The sequence below is a fragment of the Ceratotherium simum genome, chromosome 33 (assembly GCF_057802395.1).
Source record: "Ceratotherium simum simum isolate JZ-2026a chromosome 33, ASM5780239v1, whole genome shotgun sequence".
Classification (NCBI taxonomy): Eukaryota; Metazoa; Chordata; class Mammalia; order Perissodactyla; family Rhinocerotidae; genus Ceratotherium; species Ceratotherium simum.
The window spans coordinates 5,504,398-5,524,151 of NC_141932.1; the positions used below are offsets into that span (position 1 = coordinate 5,504,398).

At 40.5% G+C, this 19,754-nt stretch overlaps 1 protein-coding gene across 1 annotated transcript; it reads right to left on the minus strand.

Moving 5' to 3' along the window:
* Positions 1-244: 244 nt before the first annotated feature.
* NCR1 (natural cytotoxicity triggering receptor 1) lies at positions 245-14,484 on the minus strand. The gene is made up of 7 exons (XM_087421131.1): positions 14,416-14,484; positions 14,297-14,332; positions 13,829-14,113; positions 4,828-5,106; positions 4,511-4,561; positions 3,578-3,625; positions 245-3,446 (listed from the first exon to the last, which is right to left on the minus strand). Exons 1-7 carry the CDS (start codon positions 14,447-14,449, stop codon positions 3,256-3,258), a joined length of 924 nt encoding a protein of 307 aa, XP_087277257.1. The 5' UTR covers positions 14,450-14,484; the 3' UTR covers positions 245-3,255.
* Between the last annotated feature and the right edge of the window lie 5,270 nt (positions 14,485-19,754).

Genomic DNA, 19,754 nt, shown 5'->3' on the forward strand with positions numbered 1-19,754 from the left:
AATATTGGTACTAAGAAAAGAATACTTGCTATTGTCACTCCTACTCATGAATGCACTGGAGGATCTAACCAGGTAATAAGCACAAAAAGAAACCAATTGTAGAAAAAATTCAAAAATTTTTCAATCTCAAAATAAAATAATCTAAAACTATTAAAATTAAGAAGTGAATTTTGCAAGACCACTGAATACACATTTGATATACAAAAGCAAATTTTATTTTTATAATACCAGCAACAAACACTAGCAATAAAATTATTTAAAGAATGATACCACTTACAAAATGAAAATCAGGTAACTAGGGATCTATCTGGAGGTTATGTAGCTAGAGGATATTTCTGGCGGATATCTAACAAAAGATAGGTACATTTTTTGCATAGAAGACTACAAGATATTATTCAGAGAAGTTAGTGAACATATAATTAAGTGGTGAAATATACCACATTTATGGTTGGAAACTCCCACAGATTGAAAGGTTGAAGAGTTGCTAATTCTCCTTAAATTGATCTGTAGCTTCAATACAATCTCATGTGCAACCAAGGCGAGTATTTTCTGAAAACTGACAGCCTAAAGTTAATATTGAAATCTAAAGCACCCAGAATAATCAAGGCAATCTTGAAAAATAAGGACAAAGCTGAAGAACATATGTTACCAAATCTCAAGACCATGTACCCATCACCCGTAGCTGGACATCCCTCTGGGTTACCAATATTAGTTGTGGTATTGTTATCTTCCTGATTGTCAACTCCGTAAATAGGTGAGCCATTCTCGACTCTTCTCTCTTTTTTTCCCCATGTTTTTTGTCTTCTTCTGCATATTTCCTTCTTCTCACTGAAATCAGAAGGGTCTTTATATGGTGCACAATTTATCATATCACATCCATGATCAAAATGCTTAATGAGCTCCCTTTGCCTTAAGGATAAAACATGCACTTATTAATGCGGTGTCCATGCCATACTTGATATGTCTCCTGCATTTGCCCAGCATCACCCAGAGCCACTCTGTCTCTCACAATCAAAGCTCTACTTATACTGATCTTTGGTTTTTCACCATCCATCTTGCATCTGAGCCTTTGCATGAATTGGTACAGACACCTACCACCATCATCCCTTTCCCCACCTCTATATCCTCCTTAATGTCTAGTTAACGGACTCTTGCACAGGAAGAGGCTCCAATAGCATCTTGGATTTCCTGTATCACAAGACTTATCCTCTGTTCTTTATTCACTTATTTATGATCTGTACTCCTGGACAATCAATCCTGTTATGGCAGGGATAATGTTTGCCTTGGTGTGTTATACTTTCATAGCGCCTGGCACACAGTAGGCTCTTGTAGCAGAGGTTGGGGTTACCTATTACAAAACTCTATCATGTTATCCCCCCCTTCACTGGTACCAGAAGCACCAACATTTAGCTTGGCACAGTGCCACATGGAATAAAGGCTACATATCTCAACCTCTTTTGCATCTAGCTGGGGCAAGCTATTAGGTTCCTATCATTGAGAGATAAATGGAAGTATTGTGTGTTTCCAAGAAATCTTTGTAACAAACAATTGGCCAGTACTTTCCTCCCTCCCCTCCTCCCTACCTCCTTCCCTGTTTTCTTTTCTTCCTCTCCATCCTTCACTTTGCTGTCTGCAATTCAAGCCATGTTCAACATTTCAAAAAGAGTAATGCAATACTTAAACATTTGGTCTTGCCCTGTTGACTAGTTTTGGAAGACTTTGACTTGCACTGATGAGGAGACTAGCAGGGCCATGGGTGTTAAAGACCCCTCCATTCCTCTGAAGAGGCTCCTTTGCCAGGTCAGGCCTCTGCATCTATATCTTGAGACTTAAAATACTTCTATCAACACATTTTTTCCTTGAGATTCTACATTTCTTGTCACAAACTAGAATATGGAATCTTTGGAATGTCATAAACCCACTCCGAACACGTCCATCTCATCTTGGGATGAAGAAGACTATAATTTGATACTAATTTAGAAATTCGTAGACCTTAGGACAGTGGGGAGATGAAGAACAGAAAGAAGAAAATTCAGTATTGGGGCCACTGGTAATGAGATGATAATTGGTGAAATTTTCAATTCCCTATGGTACTGTGAATAATAATGGTTACTATGCATTGAGTAACTTATATAAGTCAGAGTTTTTGCCGGTTTATTGATATTATTTATATCATTAAATTTTCGTGTTATCTCTTTGAGGTTGGAATGATTATTCCCTGATATTTAACAGAAAACTCAGATTTAAAGGATGAATTTGACCTGCAGAATATTGTGAGGGGATGGGGACCCATACAATGGGTCTATTAGTGGGTTGGTCAAGTAGAAATTGTAGAAATTCTCAAGGAGGAAAGAGAATGTGGTGCCCAGACAGCATTTAAAGGATCATATTCAGGAGGCTCAAGTTTCAAACTGTACTCTGGCCCCATTTATATACCCATTTATCCAACATACATTTCCTGAGAACGCTCTAGTAGTGGGAACTGTGAACACGGCCATGAAATCTGACATAGATTTAATTCACATGAGTTCACAGTAGAGACAGGAAAATGGATATGTATGCAGTGTTAGGGTTCAAGTGCTGTTATGGAGAAATAACAGGTGCTTTGGGAGTGTGCAAGTCCCTAGAGGACTTGGGAAACTTTCTTGAAGGAGATGATATCTACTCAGAGACCCAAAGAAAAATGTGAGGCATGGATAAAGAAGGGAAGACAGGATCCTGTGGTGGACAGGATAGAGGGAATTGAGGCTGAGATGAGTCAGATCCAGCCAGGACACACTCATATAGCTGCACTGTTTGTTTACAGCCTGTGTCTCCAGTGACTGGTTGTTGCCTCTCTGACTCCTATTGCATTTGATAGATGCCTATTCTGCACTGGTCGGTAAATATTTTGAATGACATCTGCAGAGAAAGCAAAGAGGAAATAGGGATAAAGACCAAGTAGGAAGGAAATATTCCCCATGGCTGTGATGTTAAAGATCTTTTAAGGAAAGACCAGAGTGGCTAGAAGTTTGGTTTACAGTAAGCGAGCGCAAAAATACTTAGAACCTAGGGAAGACAATAGGATTTGTATGCAGAGGAAATTGAGCATCTTCATCCCCTCTCCTGCCTCCCCCAGGATGCTTCACCAAACTCCATGCAGTCATCCCTTAGTTTCTTGCAACTACTCCGTCCTGCATGGGCACAACACAGAGCTCACATAGCCCAAGGTCGAGATTAGCTTTCAGCTCTACCTATGGCCACTGCATCCATTGGTTATTTGTCCAGGTGCCTTTGTATTCTGTGCCTTCTCCTGCCTTCCTGGCTTGAAGACTTGTTGGCTCCTTCTTGAGCCCTCTTTCTGTGAAGCCAGTCTTCAGCCAGGAGCCACATGAGGGCCACCAGGACCAGGAAAGCCAGACTAATCCGAAGGAGATTCTGGGCAGCATGATTCCAGAGGGCAGGATCTGGGGTCAGAAGAACAGAGTGATTGCTGACAGGAACATATGCACAGCACACCACCTCACCTCATCTCTCTCCCTCTCTCCTTTCCAGACCTTACTTCCCTTAGATCCTAAAGTCCCAGATACTTGCTTACCTTTCTGGAATTGCATCTCTGTGGTTAACAAGTAGGGGTTCCAAGAGTCTGCAGGTGATAAGGAAAGTGAAGAAGTCAGGAAAAGGGATGGTGTTGGCCTCTCCTATCCAGGCTCTGCTTCCCTTGGATGTACCCCATGACATCCTATTGCTTTTTGAGGTCCCTATCTCACACTATACGTCCTAGTGGCTTCATTCAGCAGGTAGAGTGGAAGAGTCAAAAGACAGACTAACCTGAGGAAGAATTAAGCTCGAGGACTAATAAGTGTGTGTCTTCGTGCCAAGCATATCTTGTATATGAGCCTCAGTTTCCTCATTAAGTCAATCAATATCATTTCTTCTTCCTCATACATACTAAAATTCAAAGTCTTATCATTTTCTTCAAGGTCCTAAAAGGGCTGCCCCAGCCCCAGCCCTTCCCCACTATCCCCTTTCTGACATCATTTCCAGTCCCACTGGCCTCCTTGCTATTCTTTTATCACACTGGCTATCTCCTTGCCTTAGGGCATATGCAGTGGCCATTCCTTCTCTCTGGAACTTCTTTCTCCAGATAGCCACAGGACTAATGCCCTCAACTCATTCAAGTTTTTGCTCAGACGCCTCCTTCTCTGTGAGGCCAACTCAGACAACTCTGTTAGCATTGCTACCTGACCTCCTAATCACCATAACTCTGTTTGTTCTGCTTTGTCTTTTTCCATACCATAATTTCCTCCTCACCTGCTGCATAATTGATTTATTTGCCTTTGACTCACTGTCTGTCTCCTGCTAGAAGACAAGTGCCACGAAAACAAGGGTATTTGTCTGGTTGGCTGAGAGAACTGTAGGTCATGGCATACACTGTACACTCAATGGATATTTTGAATGAAAATCATGTTTTTAGTGTCATTAGGAGGCTTTGAATTCTCCTCCAAGTTTAGAAGTATCTGTTACTCACCAGGAGAAGAGGTGTACTCTGTTGGTGCAAGGCTGGGGTCCCCGACATCTCCTGACAATGGAGACAAGGAAACAAGTCAGGGTTTGGGGTTTCCTCTGTTATTCCCACCTATTCTCTATACCCTCCTCCTCATCCCTCTGGCATTCTTCCTCATGAACAATCAACTGGGCCTCCAGGAAATGGATGTGGATGAGGGCACTGGTAGGAGGTGCCCTCTCTGCATCTTCCCAGTTGTCCTTTTGCTGCCTTCCTCACCACTAGTTGGGTTCACTTGGGCTTCCAGAAAGGACATGGGGGAAAATTGGGGATTTCCTCACCTGTGACCTGGAGCTTCACAGGCTCACTGGGGAAAGACCACACATGGTTGTTATAAGAACCAAAACATCTGTATGTTCCTCTGTGGGCTGTGGTCACAGGGCCCAGGCGGAACTCAGCCTGGACATTCCCATATCTGTGCTGTGGACGGCTGGATCTCCCCTCCTTAAGCAGAAAGAACGTGGTTGTTGCAGTCCCTAGACGGCAGTAGAAGGTCACGTTCTCTCCTGAAATCACTGCAGGCCCAGGCTGAACTGAAAGGGTGGGTGTGTCATACATTCCTGTGAGAGAAAGTGGCTGGTAGGTAAAGAGCATCTTTATCTTGTCTCCTATATCTCCCATCCTCCTTGTCCTTAAGACCAGATATCACTCCCCAGAATCTGTCCCTTCTATTTCCTAAATTTGTCCTGGTCGTAGACACACCCTCTCTGATCTCTCCCTTCAAGGCTGAGACACTCACTCCCCTAGCTTCCAGGAGTATTAATATGAATCTTTCTCTGGGAATTACCATACATCAGTGGTTCTCAGAGTTTGGTCCTTGGGACCAGAAACATCAGCATCACCTGGAAGCTTGTTAGAAATGCAAATTCCCAGGCTCCACCCAAGGCCCACTGCATCAGAAACTCAGGAGTGGGGCAGCCATCTATTTTAAAAATTATTATTATTTTTAATTGTTGGGAAATACATCCAACATAAAATTTGCCATCTTGAGGGGGAGAAGTCAAGATGGTGGCATGGGCAGACTCTGAACTCACCTCCTCTCATGGACACAGCCAATTTACAACTACTCTTGGAAAAATTACCCCTGAGAGAGAACTGAAAACTGGATATGAGGACCTCCTGCAACAAACGACAACCCTAATTGAGGTGGAAAAGACAGAAATTCCCTTCTGGAGAGAAAAAATCCCACCTTCACAAGCTGCAGCGCTTCCTGGCTGCCCGGGAGTAGCCCAAAGGTATGCAGCCCTCCTTGGATGTGTGGGGCTTGAGACGGGTAGCGCCCCCACTGTAGGCATATTTTGGAACCAGCACAATCGAGATGAGTGGCATAATAACTGACTTTTCTTGCTACTAAAACATTGCTGAGTACCCCCAGAAAAGCTGGTTCACAAAGAAATTAAAACCAGCTCTTAAAGGGCCCCCACACAAACTCACCCATTTCAGAAAGCAACCTAAAATCAGCAGAAAGAAAGGTGCATAGCCCTTTGGGAAAAAGAGACTCACCTGATAGGCTCTGAGTACATCTTGGTGAGAGGTGAGACCTCTCCTGGGACTGGGACATTGGTGGCAGCCATAATTGTGACCTGGTGTGGGCGTGCTGACATAGACGCTGGCAAACACCATTGGAGTTCTCACTGGGGCCTGCTAGCCCAGGTTCTGCCCCACCCACGAGAGCACTGATTTAATCCAGCTCAGCCAGGGCAAGCAGCCCGCCCTAGGGGCTGGCCCCACCCAAAAACAAGCCCTCGGGAAACTTGTGAGCCTGATAAGGGAGGTACCTGGATTCTCCACAGCCTGGTGACTGGGTCCGCCTCTGTAGGGCAGGGTGTGTTCAAGGAGCCAGTGGAGAGTGTGGGGGGTGGTGGAGAGTATGGGGCTCCCGCCTTGGAGAGACTGGGTCCACGTCAGGAGGTTGGGGCTCATGCACGGGGCAGGACTGTGTTGACTGTGTGTGTGGACCTGTGGGCAGTGGGGCTTGTCAGCTTCAGAAGATGTGTGCTTCTCAAAGAGTGACATATGGGGTTGGTCCCACCTTCAAAAGCCTGAAACAATTGGGTGCTCCCCTGCCTGAGGCCCGCCCCACATGGCTGCAATCCTGAGAGAGTTGACAAGGGACCTAAAGGCTAGAGGCTTATAGCAATTGTAAGTCCCTGAGCCTAACAATCTGCCACATTGGGGGCCAGCTCACTTAATAGAAATACAGCAACCGAATTGTGCTATTAGGCCTTGCATCCAACTGTGCTGGGACACCCCACACCCGATAAAGAGATTGAAGGGCCCACAACAACTACACACAGCTGAGCACTACAACAGCTCGCCAGGGGAATAGCTCAGACTCCCTGAACACCTACGGGAAGAACAACCCCACCACAACAGAAGGACTCATGTAGCCCACACAGAGGTCACTCCTAGAACATTTGCAACTGGAGAGGAGAGGGAAGCACACTGCCAGGCCTCCTAAGGCATCACTTATATAAAGTCACCACTCCGAGAGCAGGAGACGTAGCTGACCTACCTAATACATAGACACAAGCACAGGGAAAGAGGCAAAATGAGGAGGCAAAGGAATACATTCCAAGTAAGAGAACAGGACAAAACCCCAGAAAAGGAACTAAGTGAAACAGAAATGAGCAACTTACCCGACAGAGAGTTCAAACAAAGAGTGTTAAGGATGCTCACTGATCTGGGGAGAAGAATGGATGAACTCAGTGAGAAGGTGAACAAAGAAACGGAAGATATAAAAAAGAACCAATCAGAAATGAAGAATACAATACTGGAAATGAAAAATTCACTAGAGGGACTCAAAAGCAGAGTAGAGGATACAGAAGAATGGATCTGAGAGCTGGACGAAAGATTAGAAGAAATCACCTAAGCTGAACAGATGAAAGAAAAGAGAATTAAAAAGAGTGAAGACAGTCTAAGGGACCTCTGGGACAACATCAAGTGCACTAACATCCGTGTTATAGGTGTCCCAGAAGGGGAAGAGTGAGACAAAGGGGCAGAGAATCTATTTGAACAAATAATAACTGAAAACTTCCCTAACCTAAGGAAGGAAACAGCCATCCAGGTACAGGAAGCACAGAAAGCCCCAAACAAGATAAACCCAAAGAGGCCCACACCAAGACACATCATAATTAAAATGTCCAGAATTAAAGATAAAGAGAGAATCCTAAAAGCTGCAAGAGAAAGAAAAGTTACATACAACGGAAACCCCATAAGGCTATCAGCTGACTTCTCAGCAGAAACCTTACAGGCTAGAAGAGAGTGGCAAGATATATTTAAAGTGCAAAAAGGAAAAAACCTACAGCCAAGAATACTCTATCTGGCAAGGTTATCATTCAAAATGGAAGAAGAGATAAAACGTTTCCCAGACAAGCAAAAATTAAAAGAGTTTGTCACCAAGAAACCAGTGCTACAAGTAATGCTAAGGGGACTTATTTAAGGGTAAAAGAGAAGACCACAAATAGGAAAAATTATCTATTTCCATGATAAGAGGGTAATGGATACAAATGCACAAAAAAGAGGTTAGATATGATATCAAAAACATAAAATGTGGGAGGAGGGGAATTAAAGAGTAGACCTTTCAGACAGAGGTCAAATTAAAGAGACTATCAACTTAATGTAGACTGCTATATAGATAGGTTACTATATATGAACCCCATGGTAATCACAAACCAGAAACCTACAATAAATACTCAAAAAACTAAGAGAAAGGAATCCAAACATAATACTAAAGAAAGCCATCAAACCACAAGGGAAGAGAACAAGAGAAGAAAGGAACAGAGAAGAACTACTAAAACACCAAGAAAAAAAGTTAAAAAATGTCAGTAAGTACATACTTGTCAACAGCTACTTTAAACGTTAATGGACTAAATGCTCCAATTAACAGGCATAAGGTGGTTGAGTGGATAAAAAAACAAGACCCATATATATGCTGCATACAAGACACACACTTCAGACCTAAAGACACTCGCAAACTGAAAGTAAAGAGATGGAAAAAGATACTCCATGCTAATGGCAATGAAAAGAAAGCTGGGGTAGCAATACTCATATCAGACATAAAAGACTTTAAAAGAAAAACTATAAAAAGAGACAAAGAAGGGCATTACATAATGATCAAGGGAACAATCCAACAAGAGGACATAACACTTGTAAATATCTATGCACCCAATGCAGGAGCACCTAAATATATAAAGCAATTATGAACAGACATAAAAAGAGAAATAGACAGTAACACAATAATAGTAGGGGACTTGAACACTCCACTTACACCAATGGATAGATCATCCAAACAGAAGATCAATAAGGAAACATTGGTGTTAAATGACACACTAGAACCGACAAACCTAGTAGATATATACAGAGCATTCCATCCAAAAACTGAAGAATATAAATCCTTTTCAAATGCACATGGAACATTCTCCAGGATTGATCACATATTAGGCCACAAAACAAGTCTACATAAATTTAAGAAGATTGAAATAATACCAAGCATCTTTACTGACCACAACGGTATGAAACTAGAAATCAACTATAGGAAGAAAATCAGAAAACCCACAAATATGTGGAGAGTAAACAAAATGCTACTGAGCAAAGATTGGATCAATGAAAAAATCAAATGAGATATCAAAACATGCTTGCAGATAAATGAAAATGAAAATAGACCATGCCAGAATTTAAGGGTTACAGCAAAAGCAGTTCTAATAGGGAAGTTTAGAACAATACAGGTGTATCACAACAAACAAGAAAAATCTCAAATAAACAATCTAACAATGCCCCTAAAGGAACTGGAAAAAGAAGAACAAACAGAGGCCAAAATCAGTAGAAGAATGGAAATAATAAAAATCAGAGCAGAAATAAATGAAATAGAGACTAAAAAATCAACAGAAAAAATTAATAAAACCAAGAGCTGGTTGTTTGAAAAGATAAACAAAATTGACTAGCTAGACTCACCACGAAAAAAAGAGAGAAGGCTCAAATAAGTAAAATCAGAAATGAAAGAGGAGAAATCACAATGGACACTTCAGAAATACAACAGATTATAAGAGAATACTATGAAAAGCTATATGCCAACCAATTTGACAATCTGGAAGAAATGGATAAATTCTTAGAATCATACAACCTTCCAAAACTGGATCAAGAAGAAGTAGAGAATTTGAATAGACGAATCACCAGTAAGGAGATTGAAACAGTAATCAAAAACCTCCCCAAAAATAAAAGTCCAGGACCAGATGGCTTCCCTGCTGAATTCTACCAAACATTCAAAGAAGACTTAATACTTATCCTTCTCAAACTCTTCCAAAAAATTGAGGTGGGGGGAAGCTCCCTAACTCATTCTACGAAGCTGACATTACCCTGATACCAAAACCAGACAAGGACAACACAAAAAAAGAAAATTACAGACCAAAATCGCTGATGAATATTGATGCAAAAATCTTCAAAAAAAAAAAAAACGAGCAAATTGCATACAACAATATATTAAAAAGATTATACACCATGATCAGGTGGGATTTATTCCAGGGATTGTTCAAATTTCGCAAATCAATCAATGTGATACACCATATTAATAAAATGAAGGATAAAAATCACATGATCATCTCAATAGATGCAGAGAAAACATTTGACAAGAAACAGCATCCATTTATGATAAAAACTCTGAATAAAATGGGTATAGAAGCAAAGTACCTCAACCTAATAAAGGCCATATATGACAAACCCACTGCTAATATCATTCTCAATGGTGAAAAACTGAAAGCTATCACTCTAAGCAAAGGAACCAGACAAGGATGTCCACTCTCACCACTCCTATTTAACTTAGTTTTGGAAGTCCTAGCCAGAACCATCAGGTAAGAAAAAGAAACAAAAGAGATCCAAATTGGAAAGGAAGAAGTGAAACTGTCACTATTTGCAGATGACCTGATTTTATATATAGAAAACCCTAAAGAATCCACAAAAAAACTTTTAGAAGTAATAAATGAATATGGTAAAGTTGCAGGATACAATATCAGTTGCATTTCTATACACTAACAACAAAGTAGCAGAAAGAGAAATTAAGAATACAATCACATTTATAATTTCAACAAAAAGAATAAAATACCTAGGAATAAACTTAACCAGAGAGGTGAAAGATCTGTACACTGAAAACTATAAAACATTGCTGAAAGAAATTGAAGAAGACACAAAGAAATGGAAAGATATTCTGTGCACTGGGATGGGAAGAATTAACATAATTAGGATGTCCATACTTCCTAAAGCAATCTGTAGATTCAATGCAATCTGTATCAAAGTTCCAACAACATTTTCCACAGAAATAGAACAGAGAATCCTAAAATTTATATAGAACAACAAAAGACCTCAAATAGCCAAAGGAATCCTGAGAAAAAAGAACAAAGCTGGATGTGTCACACTCCCTGATTTCAAAATATACTACAAAGCTATAGTAACCAAAACAGCATGGTACTGGCACAAAAACCGACACACAGATCAATGGAATAGAATCGAAAGCCCAGAAATAATCCCACACATCTATGGACAGCCAATCATCTACAAAGCAGCCAAGAACATACAATGGACAAAGGAAAGTCTCTTCAACAAATGGTGCTGGGAAAACTGGACAGCCACACGTAACAAAATGAAAATAGACCATTACCTTACATCATACACAAAAATTAACTCAAAATGGATTAAAGACTTGAATGTAAGACCTGAAACTATGAAACTTCTAGAAGAAAACACAGGCAGTATGCTCTTTGACATTGGTCTTAGCAACATATTTTCTTTTTTCTTTTTAATAATTTTATTTATTTATTTATTTTCCCCAAAGCCCCAGTAGATAGTTGTATGTCATAGCTGCACATCCTTCTAGTTGCCGTATGTGGGACGCGGCCTCAGCATGCCCGGAGAAGCGGTGTATCGGTGCACGCCCGGGATCGGAACCCGGGCCGCCAACAGCGGAGCATGAGCACTTAACCACTAAGCCACGGGGCTGGCCCTTAGCAACATATTTTCAAGCACCATGTCTGACCGGGCAAGAGAAACGATAGAAAAAATAAACAAATTGGACTACTTCAAAGTAAAAAGCTTCTGCACAGCAAAGGAAACCACCAACAAAATGAAAAGACAACCTAACAATTGGGAGAAGATATTTGCAAAACATACATCTGATAAGGGGTTAATCTCCAAAATATATAAAGAACTCATGCATCTCAACAACAAAAAAACTAACAACCTAATTAAAAAATGGGCAAAAGACATAAACAGACATTTCTCCAAAGAAGATATACAGATGGCCAACAGGCGCATGAAAAGATGTTCAACATCATTAACTATCAGGGAAATGTAAATCAAAACTACAATGAGATATCACCTCATGTCCATCAGAATGGCTATCATTAACAAGACAGGAAACAACATGTGTTGGAGAGGATGTGGAGAGAAGAGAACTCACATACACTGCTGGTGGGAGTGCAAACTGGTGCAGCCACCATGGAAACCACTATGGAGATTCCTCAAAAAATTAAGGATAGAACTACCATGTGATCCAGCTATTCCACTGCTGGGTAACTATCCAAAGAACATGAAAACACCAATGCGTAAATATATATGCACCCCTCTGTTCATTGCAGCATTATTCACAATAGCCAATATGTGGAAGCAACCTAACTGCCCATCAAGGGAAGAATGGATAAAGAACATGTGGTATTTATCCACAATGAAATACTACTCACCCATAAGAAATGTTGAAAGCCAGCTATTTGTGACAACATGGATGGACATTGAGGGTATTATGCAAAGTGAAGTATTCAGAGGGAGAAGGTCAAATACTGGATGATCTCACTCATTAAGTAGTAGACAATAACAAACACATAGAGACAGAGATTGGATTGGTGGTTGCCAGAAGGGAAGGGGGGAGGGAGGAGGGTGAAAGGGATCATTAGGCACATGTGTGCAGTGATGGATTGTAATTAGTATTTGGGTGGTGAACACGAGAACATGATGTAATCCATGCAGAAATAGAAGTACAATGATGTACACCTGAAATTTATACAATGTTATAATCCAATGTTACCACAATAAACCAAAAAAAAAAAATTGCCATCTTCACCATTTTTTTAAAGTGTACATTTCAGTGGTATTAGGTACAGTCACATTGCTGAACAACTATCATCACCATCCATCTCCAGAATTCTTTTCATCTTTCAAAACTGAAACTCTGTACCCATTAAACAATAACTCCCCATTCCCCCTCCACCCAGCCCCTGGCAACCACCATTTTACTTTCTGGCTCTAAGTTGGACTATTCTAAGTATCCCATATAGTATCCCTCTGTGACTAGCTTATTTCTCACAGCATAATGTCTTCAAGCTTCATCCATGTTGTAGCAGGTATCAGAGCCTCCTTCCTTTTTAAGGCTGAATAATATTCCATTTTATGTGTGTACCACATTGTGTTTATCCATTCATCCATCAATAGACACTTGGGTTGTTTCTACCTTTCTGCCATTGTGAATAGTGTTTCCATTAATGCGTGTGTACTAAAGCCACCCGTGTTTCCACGAGTCCTCTGATTCTGATACTTGGTGATTCTGATACTTGCTTAAGTGCAAGAACCACATCCATCAGCTGAAGGGAACCGCCTGACTTAAGATACTCCTCCCTCCTAATCACTTTAATACCGTCCTGCTTTGTCTTTTTCCATACCACCGTTTCCTCCTCAAGTGCTATATAATTGATTTATTTATCCTGACTTCGACTCATGGTCTGTCTTCTGCTAGAATACAGGTGCCACAAAAGCAAGGATATTTGTGTGGAACCTCAATAGCAGTGGGTTCTCATGCAATCACTGGTTGATGCTGGGGGTACAGAGCCCCTAGCCTCATTTCAAGATGACTCTGAAGGGCCGTCCCAGGTCCAGAGCTCCTCATTTGCTCAGCTGAGGTCTCTTCTGAGACTAAAGCACAGGCCAGCTTAACCTTCTGCCCAGCTTGTTTCCCTCACCCATCGCAGTTGTTGTGGTTCAGGATGTTTCCCAGTAATCTCCCCTGCACACACACATCTATCTCAGAGCCTCTTACCCGGACAACTTGGCCTAAGATAAATCCACTCCTAGGACATGGAGACAACTTTCCATAGATAAACCCTGTAGGAAGTGATCAAACCCTCACCTCCAAGACAGACAGTACTTGAGTGAGCTTGGAAGGGACTAAATGAAATGAATAAAAATGGCCCTCCCCAGGATTCAGGCTGAGGAGATGACTCTAAAGCTAGAGAATGGGACAGTTACCTGTTACTACGAGGTCCAGAGGGTCACTAGGTCCTGACCAGAGCTCTCCACTTCGATAGAAGCACTTGTATTGCCCTGCATTGCTTAAGGTCATGGCCGGGATGGGGAACTTGACTTTGTTTGTCATCCCGGGTGTTTTTGGTCTCTCTGAGGCACAAAGCTGTCCCTCGAAATACAGCTGGTACTCAACGGTCTCGTGAGTCCCCTGACACCAGATGACAACCGGCATTCCCCTTGGAATCACGACATCAGGCTTGGCCCAGATGATGGGTTTTGAGGAAGTATCTGGAAGTGAATCAGATGCTGGAGTTCTAGATAAAGCCCCTGCCTACCCCCCTCTCCACCCAGCTGCTTGCCTCAAGCCCTCCTAGCAAGCCAGAGCCCTTGCCCTCTCCTCCAGTTGTTCTCAGGGGGATACTTAGTCTGAACCCAGAAGACTGACTCTGGGGCTTTGAAGGAAGGACTCACACTTCTGGGTGCTGATCCTCTGGCTCAGACACAGCTCTGGAAGACAGGATTAATAAGACACGTTGACCCACCCGTACCCAGACTGCTGGATTCCATCTCCCTTCCACGCCAGAACTCACCGAGGCAGAGCAGGGCAGCGAGTGTAGAAAGCATAGCATAGATTCTGCCAGGCTAGTGTGGAGCAGCTGGATGGAGACTGAGCCCAGCAGGCCAGGGAGGTTCACAGGATGTGGCTAGTGAAGCCCAGCACCAATCGCCATGGGGATTTCACATTGACCTTTTTTACAAGAAAGTTCGCAGCTCTCCCTCTGCCTCTGACCATAGGGTGTAAGGAAAAGACATGGTCCCTATGACACAACTGATCATATCTGCGGTCTAACCAGATCCTCTGACAATTGTCTGCCTCACTTGAACCTCATTTCTGAGTCAATTTCTAAGTTTTGAAATGTGGACATTATGCCCAGAAAAGGCATGGGGCAGTATACAGAGAAAAAAGCTTAGAATCATTAAAAAAAAAGTGTTTAACTTCAGCTCCCCTGTGTACAGCATGCATATGCTTGGATAAACTAATTGGCTTCATCAGAAAGGAATGATAACACTATCTTCTTTAAATATTTGTTACAATGGTTCAATCAAATGCTATTCTTTAAGCAAAAAATGTTCTATTTCTTACGTAAGTATATTCCTTTAGTCTGTTATAAAGCAGATATTAAATATCAAAATCTTAACTATTTTGATACGTTTTTAACTCAAAATGTGTCCATCATTCTTTTTTTAAAAAGGTCTAAATAATTTTTGAAAATTAAATGTTATGCCAATTCATATTCTGCCTCACATTTTACGAGAAAATCTCCTCCCCCAATCTATCACCTTTTGTTCTTATTTCTTGATGTTGTTGTTGAATATTTTCCATTTCACGTTCTTATTTACGTATGGTAAAATTTACTCATTTGGTGTTCAGTTCTATGAATTTTGATAAATGCACATAATCGTGTAACCAACACCTCAAACAAAATATAGGACAGTTTCATCCTCATGTTAAGTGGTGTCAGTAGTATTTGTCCTTGTGTGTCTGGCTTATTTCACTTAGCAGAGTGTCCTCCGAGTTTATCCCTGTTGTCACAAATGACAGGATTTCCATTCCATTTTTTTCTGTTGCCTTCAATGTTCAGCTTCAAATCCCAGAATTCCCCTTCTCCAGCCAAGCAATATCGACCAATTCTACCTGTCTAGGTAGTCTCTTCCAAAATGTCCTTATAAAATTTTGAGAGAAAACGTCATCCCCATGTGTCCATAAATTCTTGCTCAGAAGCTATGCCAGAGAGGAAAACTAAAGTGAGATATTCACTCTTGATCAAGATGACAGCTTGGACATCAAAATCCCAGGCAGATTCTGATCTAAAATAAGAAACCCTGTTCCTCCTGTGAACAAGACCACCCATTGGGTTGCTACTGTCTTGTCTTTGCATATTGGGGGTCTCCAATATAGGACTCACCAAGGATAAAGTTGAGTGTTTCTTCTAACTAACTTCTTGTTTTGCACTGTTTGGAGACCTTAGGTAGACTTATAGGAAAGATGGGTGCAGAGAAAATAGTGGGTGAGGACCCAGGGCCACCCATCAGAATTTAAATGTTCACCACATATACAGAGAGTGGACTCAACCCATGCATGCAAGAAACCTGATTATGTAATATGGTTTTTGATCACACTTGGTCTGTGGAAACATTTAGATACCAGAGCATGTGGTAGCTCCTTTGAAGGAGATGGTGGGGCAAGCTCGTCTGTAGATGAGTAAGATGTCTCTGGACCAAGACAGTGTCTTGTCTCACCTCTCCCACATAATGTATCTTAATTTATTCATCTCTGTCAGCCTAAATTCCAACCACAACATGAATATAAGTTTACGAGTGAATGGATCCTTGGGTCAGGAGAGGGCTAGTTGTCCTTTGGGGATCAAGTGACCAGGGGCAGAGAAATAGTTCTCCTGGAAGGGTGAGAAAGTTCTGCTACTTCTCTCCTCAGAGACACTGAGGTTCTATTTACGTGGCTGGTTGCCTGATGAGATGTTCCTGGAAAATTATTTAGAAAGTTGGGAGGAACATCCCTGGAATTTGAGTCAACCCCCTGGCACCACCGAGGATGAGGCATGGCCCTCTCTCCATGGCATGGCCCTCATTGGGATTGGGTCTGGACTTTAGAGAATGGGTATAGCTTCAGTTTCCTTATGGGCGTTCTCTCTTCTTACTATTCTAATAATTTATATATGCATATGATAGTTCTTTATCTCAAGTTCTTTGGGGGTGCTAATTCTTCTGTTATATTTTGAGAGTTCTTTGTTTCCTCAGGAGGTTTGTAATTTTTATTGATGATGATTTACATTGAATTTTCCTGTCTATGTGATTCCAATATAGTTCTGTGCACTTGTAGCAATACAGTCATTTGCTGCATAACGATGTTTCGGTCAACCATGGACCGCACATTTGACGGTGGTCCCAAAAGATTAGTACCATGTAGCCTAGGTGTGTAGTAGGCTATACCATCTAGGTTTGTGTAAGTACACTCTATTATGTTCATACAATGATGAAATCACCTAACAAAGCATTTCTCAGAATGTACCCCTGTCGTTAAGTGACGCGTGACTGTAGTATTGTTTTCCATTTGACTTTTCTGGAGTTCCCAGGGGTTTCAGCAGACTGTAGCCAATTTTACATTAATTTATGGTTTTGTTCCCACATGGGTCATGAGCGAAATTCAATCTCATACTCTCATGAAAGATGTCTGTGTTTTCGATTTTTCATAAGTCTGCTTCCAGACTTGCAAACATAAGCAAGTTTTCTTGTCATTTTCTGAGATGGTGATTGGAGCAATTCTAGAGCTGCTTTTCCTAAGAGAGAAATCCTTCCAAAGACTTGGCATTACTCAAGTGTTCTTTTCTCCACAATACTATCTCTTAGTTCAAAATACTTGCATCATGGGGACTTAAGACCAGATCTGTTTTCTCAGAAGGTGCTAAAACCACATCCCCAAGCCTTTAGAGATGACATCCTGTCCAGTATCTGTCTAGTAGGCATGACTTCTGTCCTGAGAAATTTAAACAAAATGGTTTAAAGTTTCCATTTCTAGGAGTGGGTAATTTGCCTTTTTATTTCCTCTTATTTAAAATTTTTCCCAAGTTTTATTGAGGGATAATTGACAAATAAAATTATATATATTTATATATATGATATATTTGTATATAATTACAGCATGATGATTTAATATATGTATACATTGTAAAATGATTACTACAATCAGGTTAATTAACACATCCATTACTTCCCCTAGTTAGAATTTTTTTTTGTATGTGTGGTAAGAACACTTGAGATCTATTCTTTTAGCAAATTTCAAGTATGTGATACAATAACACTAACTATAGTCACCATGCTGTACATCAGATGCCCAGAAGTTTTCAGCTCATAAGTGAAAGTTTGTTCCCTTTGACCAATATCTCCCCATTTCTCCCACTCCCCAGCCTCTACAATCACTATTCTACTCTCTGGTTCTATAAATTCAACTTTTCTCAGATTCTACGTATAAGTGAGATAATGCAGTATTTGTCTTTCTGTGTCTGGCTTATTTCACTTAGCATAATGAGGCTCATCCAAATTCATCCGTGTTGTTGTAAATGGCAGGATTTCCTTTTTTGTGGCTGAATAATATTCCACTATATATATAACATACCGCATTTTCTTTATCCATTCATACATCAATGAACACTTAGATTGTTTCTATATCTTGGTTATTGTGAATAATGCTGCAGTGAACGTAGGGATGCAGATATCTCTTTGAGATATTGATTTCATTTCCTGTGGATATATACCTAGAACTGGGATGGCTGGATCATATGATAGTTTTATTTTTAATTTTTTGAGGAACCACCATACTATTTTCTGTAATGGCTTTACCAGTTTACATTCTCACCAACAATGCACAAAGTTTCCCTTTTCTCCACACCCTTGTCAACACTTCTTATCTCTGTCTTTTGGACACTAGTCATCCTAGGGGTGTGAGGTGATATCTCATTGTGGTTTTGATTTGCATTTCTCTGATAATTAGTGAAGTCATGCACCTTTTCATGTACCTGTTGGCCATTTGTATGTCTTCTTTGGAAAAATGTCTGTTCAGGTCCTTTGCCCATTTTTAATTGTGTTATTATTATCATCATTTGCTATTGAGTTATGAGTGCCTTACATATTTTGGATATTAGCCCCTTATCAGTTATATGGTTTATAAATATTATCTACCACTCTGTAGGTTGCTTTTATTTTGTAAATACCATTTTTAAAAAAAAATTTTTGCTTATTGCAGCAACATTGGTTTATAACATTGTATAAATTTCAGGTGTACATCATTATATTTCTATTTCTGCGTAGATTACATCATGTTCACCACCCAAATACTAATTACAACCCATCACCACACACATGTGCCGAATTATCCCTTTTGCCCTCCTCCCTCCCCCCTTCCCCTCTGGTAACCACCAATCCAATCTCTATCTCTATGTCTTTGTTTATTGTTGTTATTATCTACTACTTAATGAAGGAAATCATACGGTATTTGACCTTCTCCCTCTGACTTATTTCACTTTGCATAATACCCTCATTTGTTTGTTTCCTTTGCTGTACAGAAACTTTTTAGTTTGATGTAGTCCCACTTGTTTAATTTTGCTTTTGTTGCTTGAGCTTTTTGTGTCAGATCCAAAAAACTCATTGACAAGATCAATGCCTAGGAGCATTTGTTTTCTACTAGGAGTTTTAGGGCTTCAGGTCTCACATTTAAGTTGTTAATTCATTTCAAGCTAATTTTTGTGAATAGTGTAAAACAAGGGTCCAATTTAATCCTTACGCAAATATTTTCTCCCAGTCTGTGGCTTGCCTTATAATTCTCTTGGTATTGTCTTTTATAGAGCAGAAGTTTTTGACTTTTATGAAGTCCAGCTTATCAATTATTTCTTTCATGGATTGTGTCTTTGGTGTTGTATCTAAAAAGGTATGACCATGCCCAAGGTCATCTATGTTTTCTCCTATGTTATTGTCTAGGAGTTTTATAGTTTTCAATTTACATTTAAGTCTGAGATTCATTTTGAATTAATTTTTGCGAAGGGTTTAAAGTCTGTGTCTTGACTGATTTATTTTTTTTGCATGTGGGTGTCCAGTTGTTCCACACCATTTCTTGAAGAGACTATCTTTGCTCCATTGTATTGCCTTTGCTTCTCTGTCAAAAATCAGTTGACATTTATGTGGGTCTATTTCTGGGCTCTCTATTCAGTTCCATTGATCTATTTGTCTGTTCTTTTGCCAATACTATACTGTATTATTGTAGCTTTATAGTAATTCTTGAAGTCGGTATGGAAATGGAGGAGGGCAATGCCCTCCCATAGCATATTAATGATTCTTTCCTCCTCTCTTTTCTGCTTCA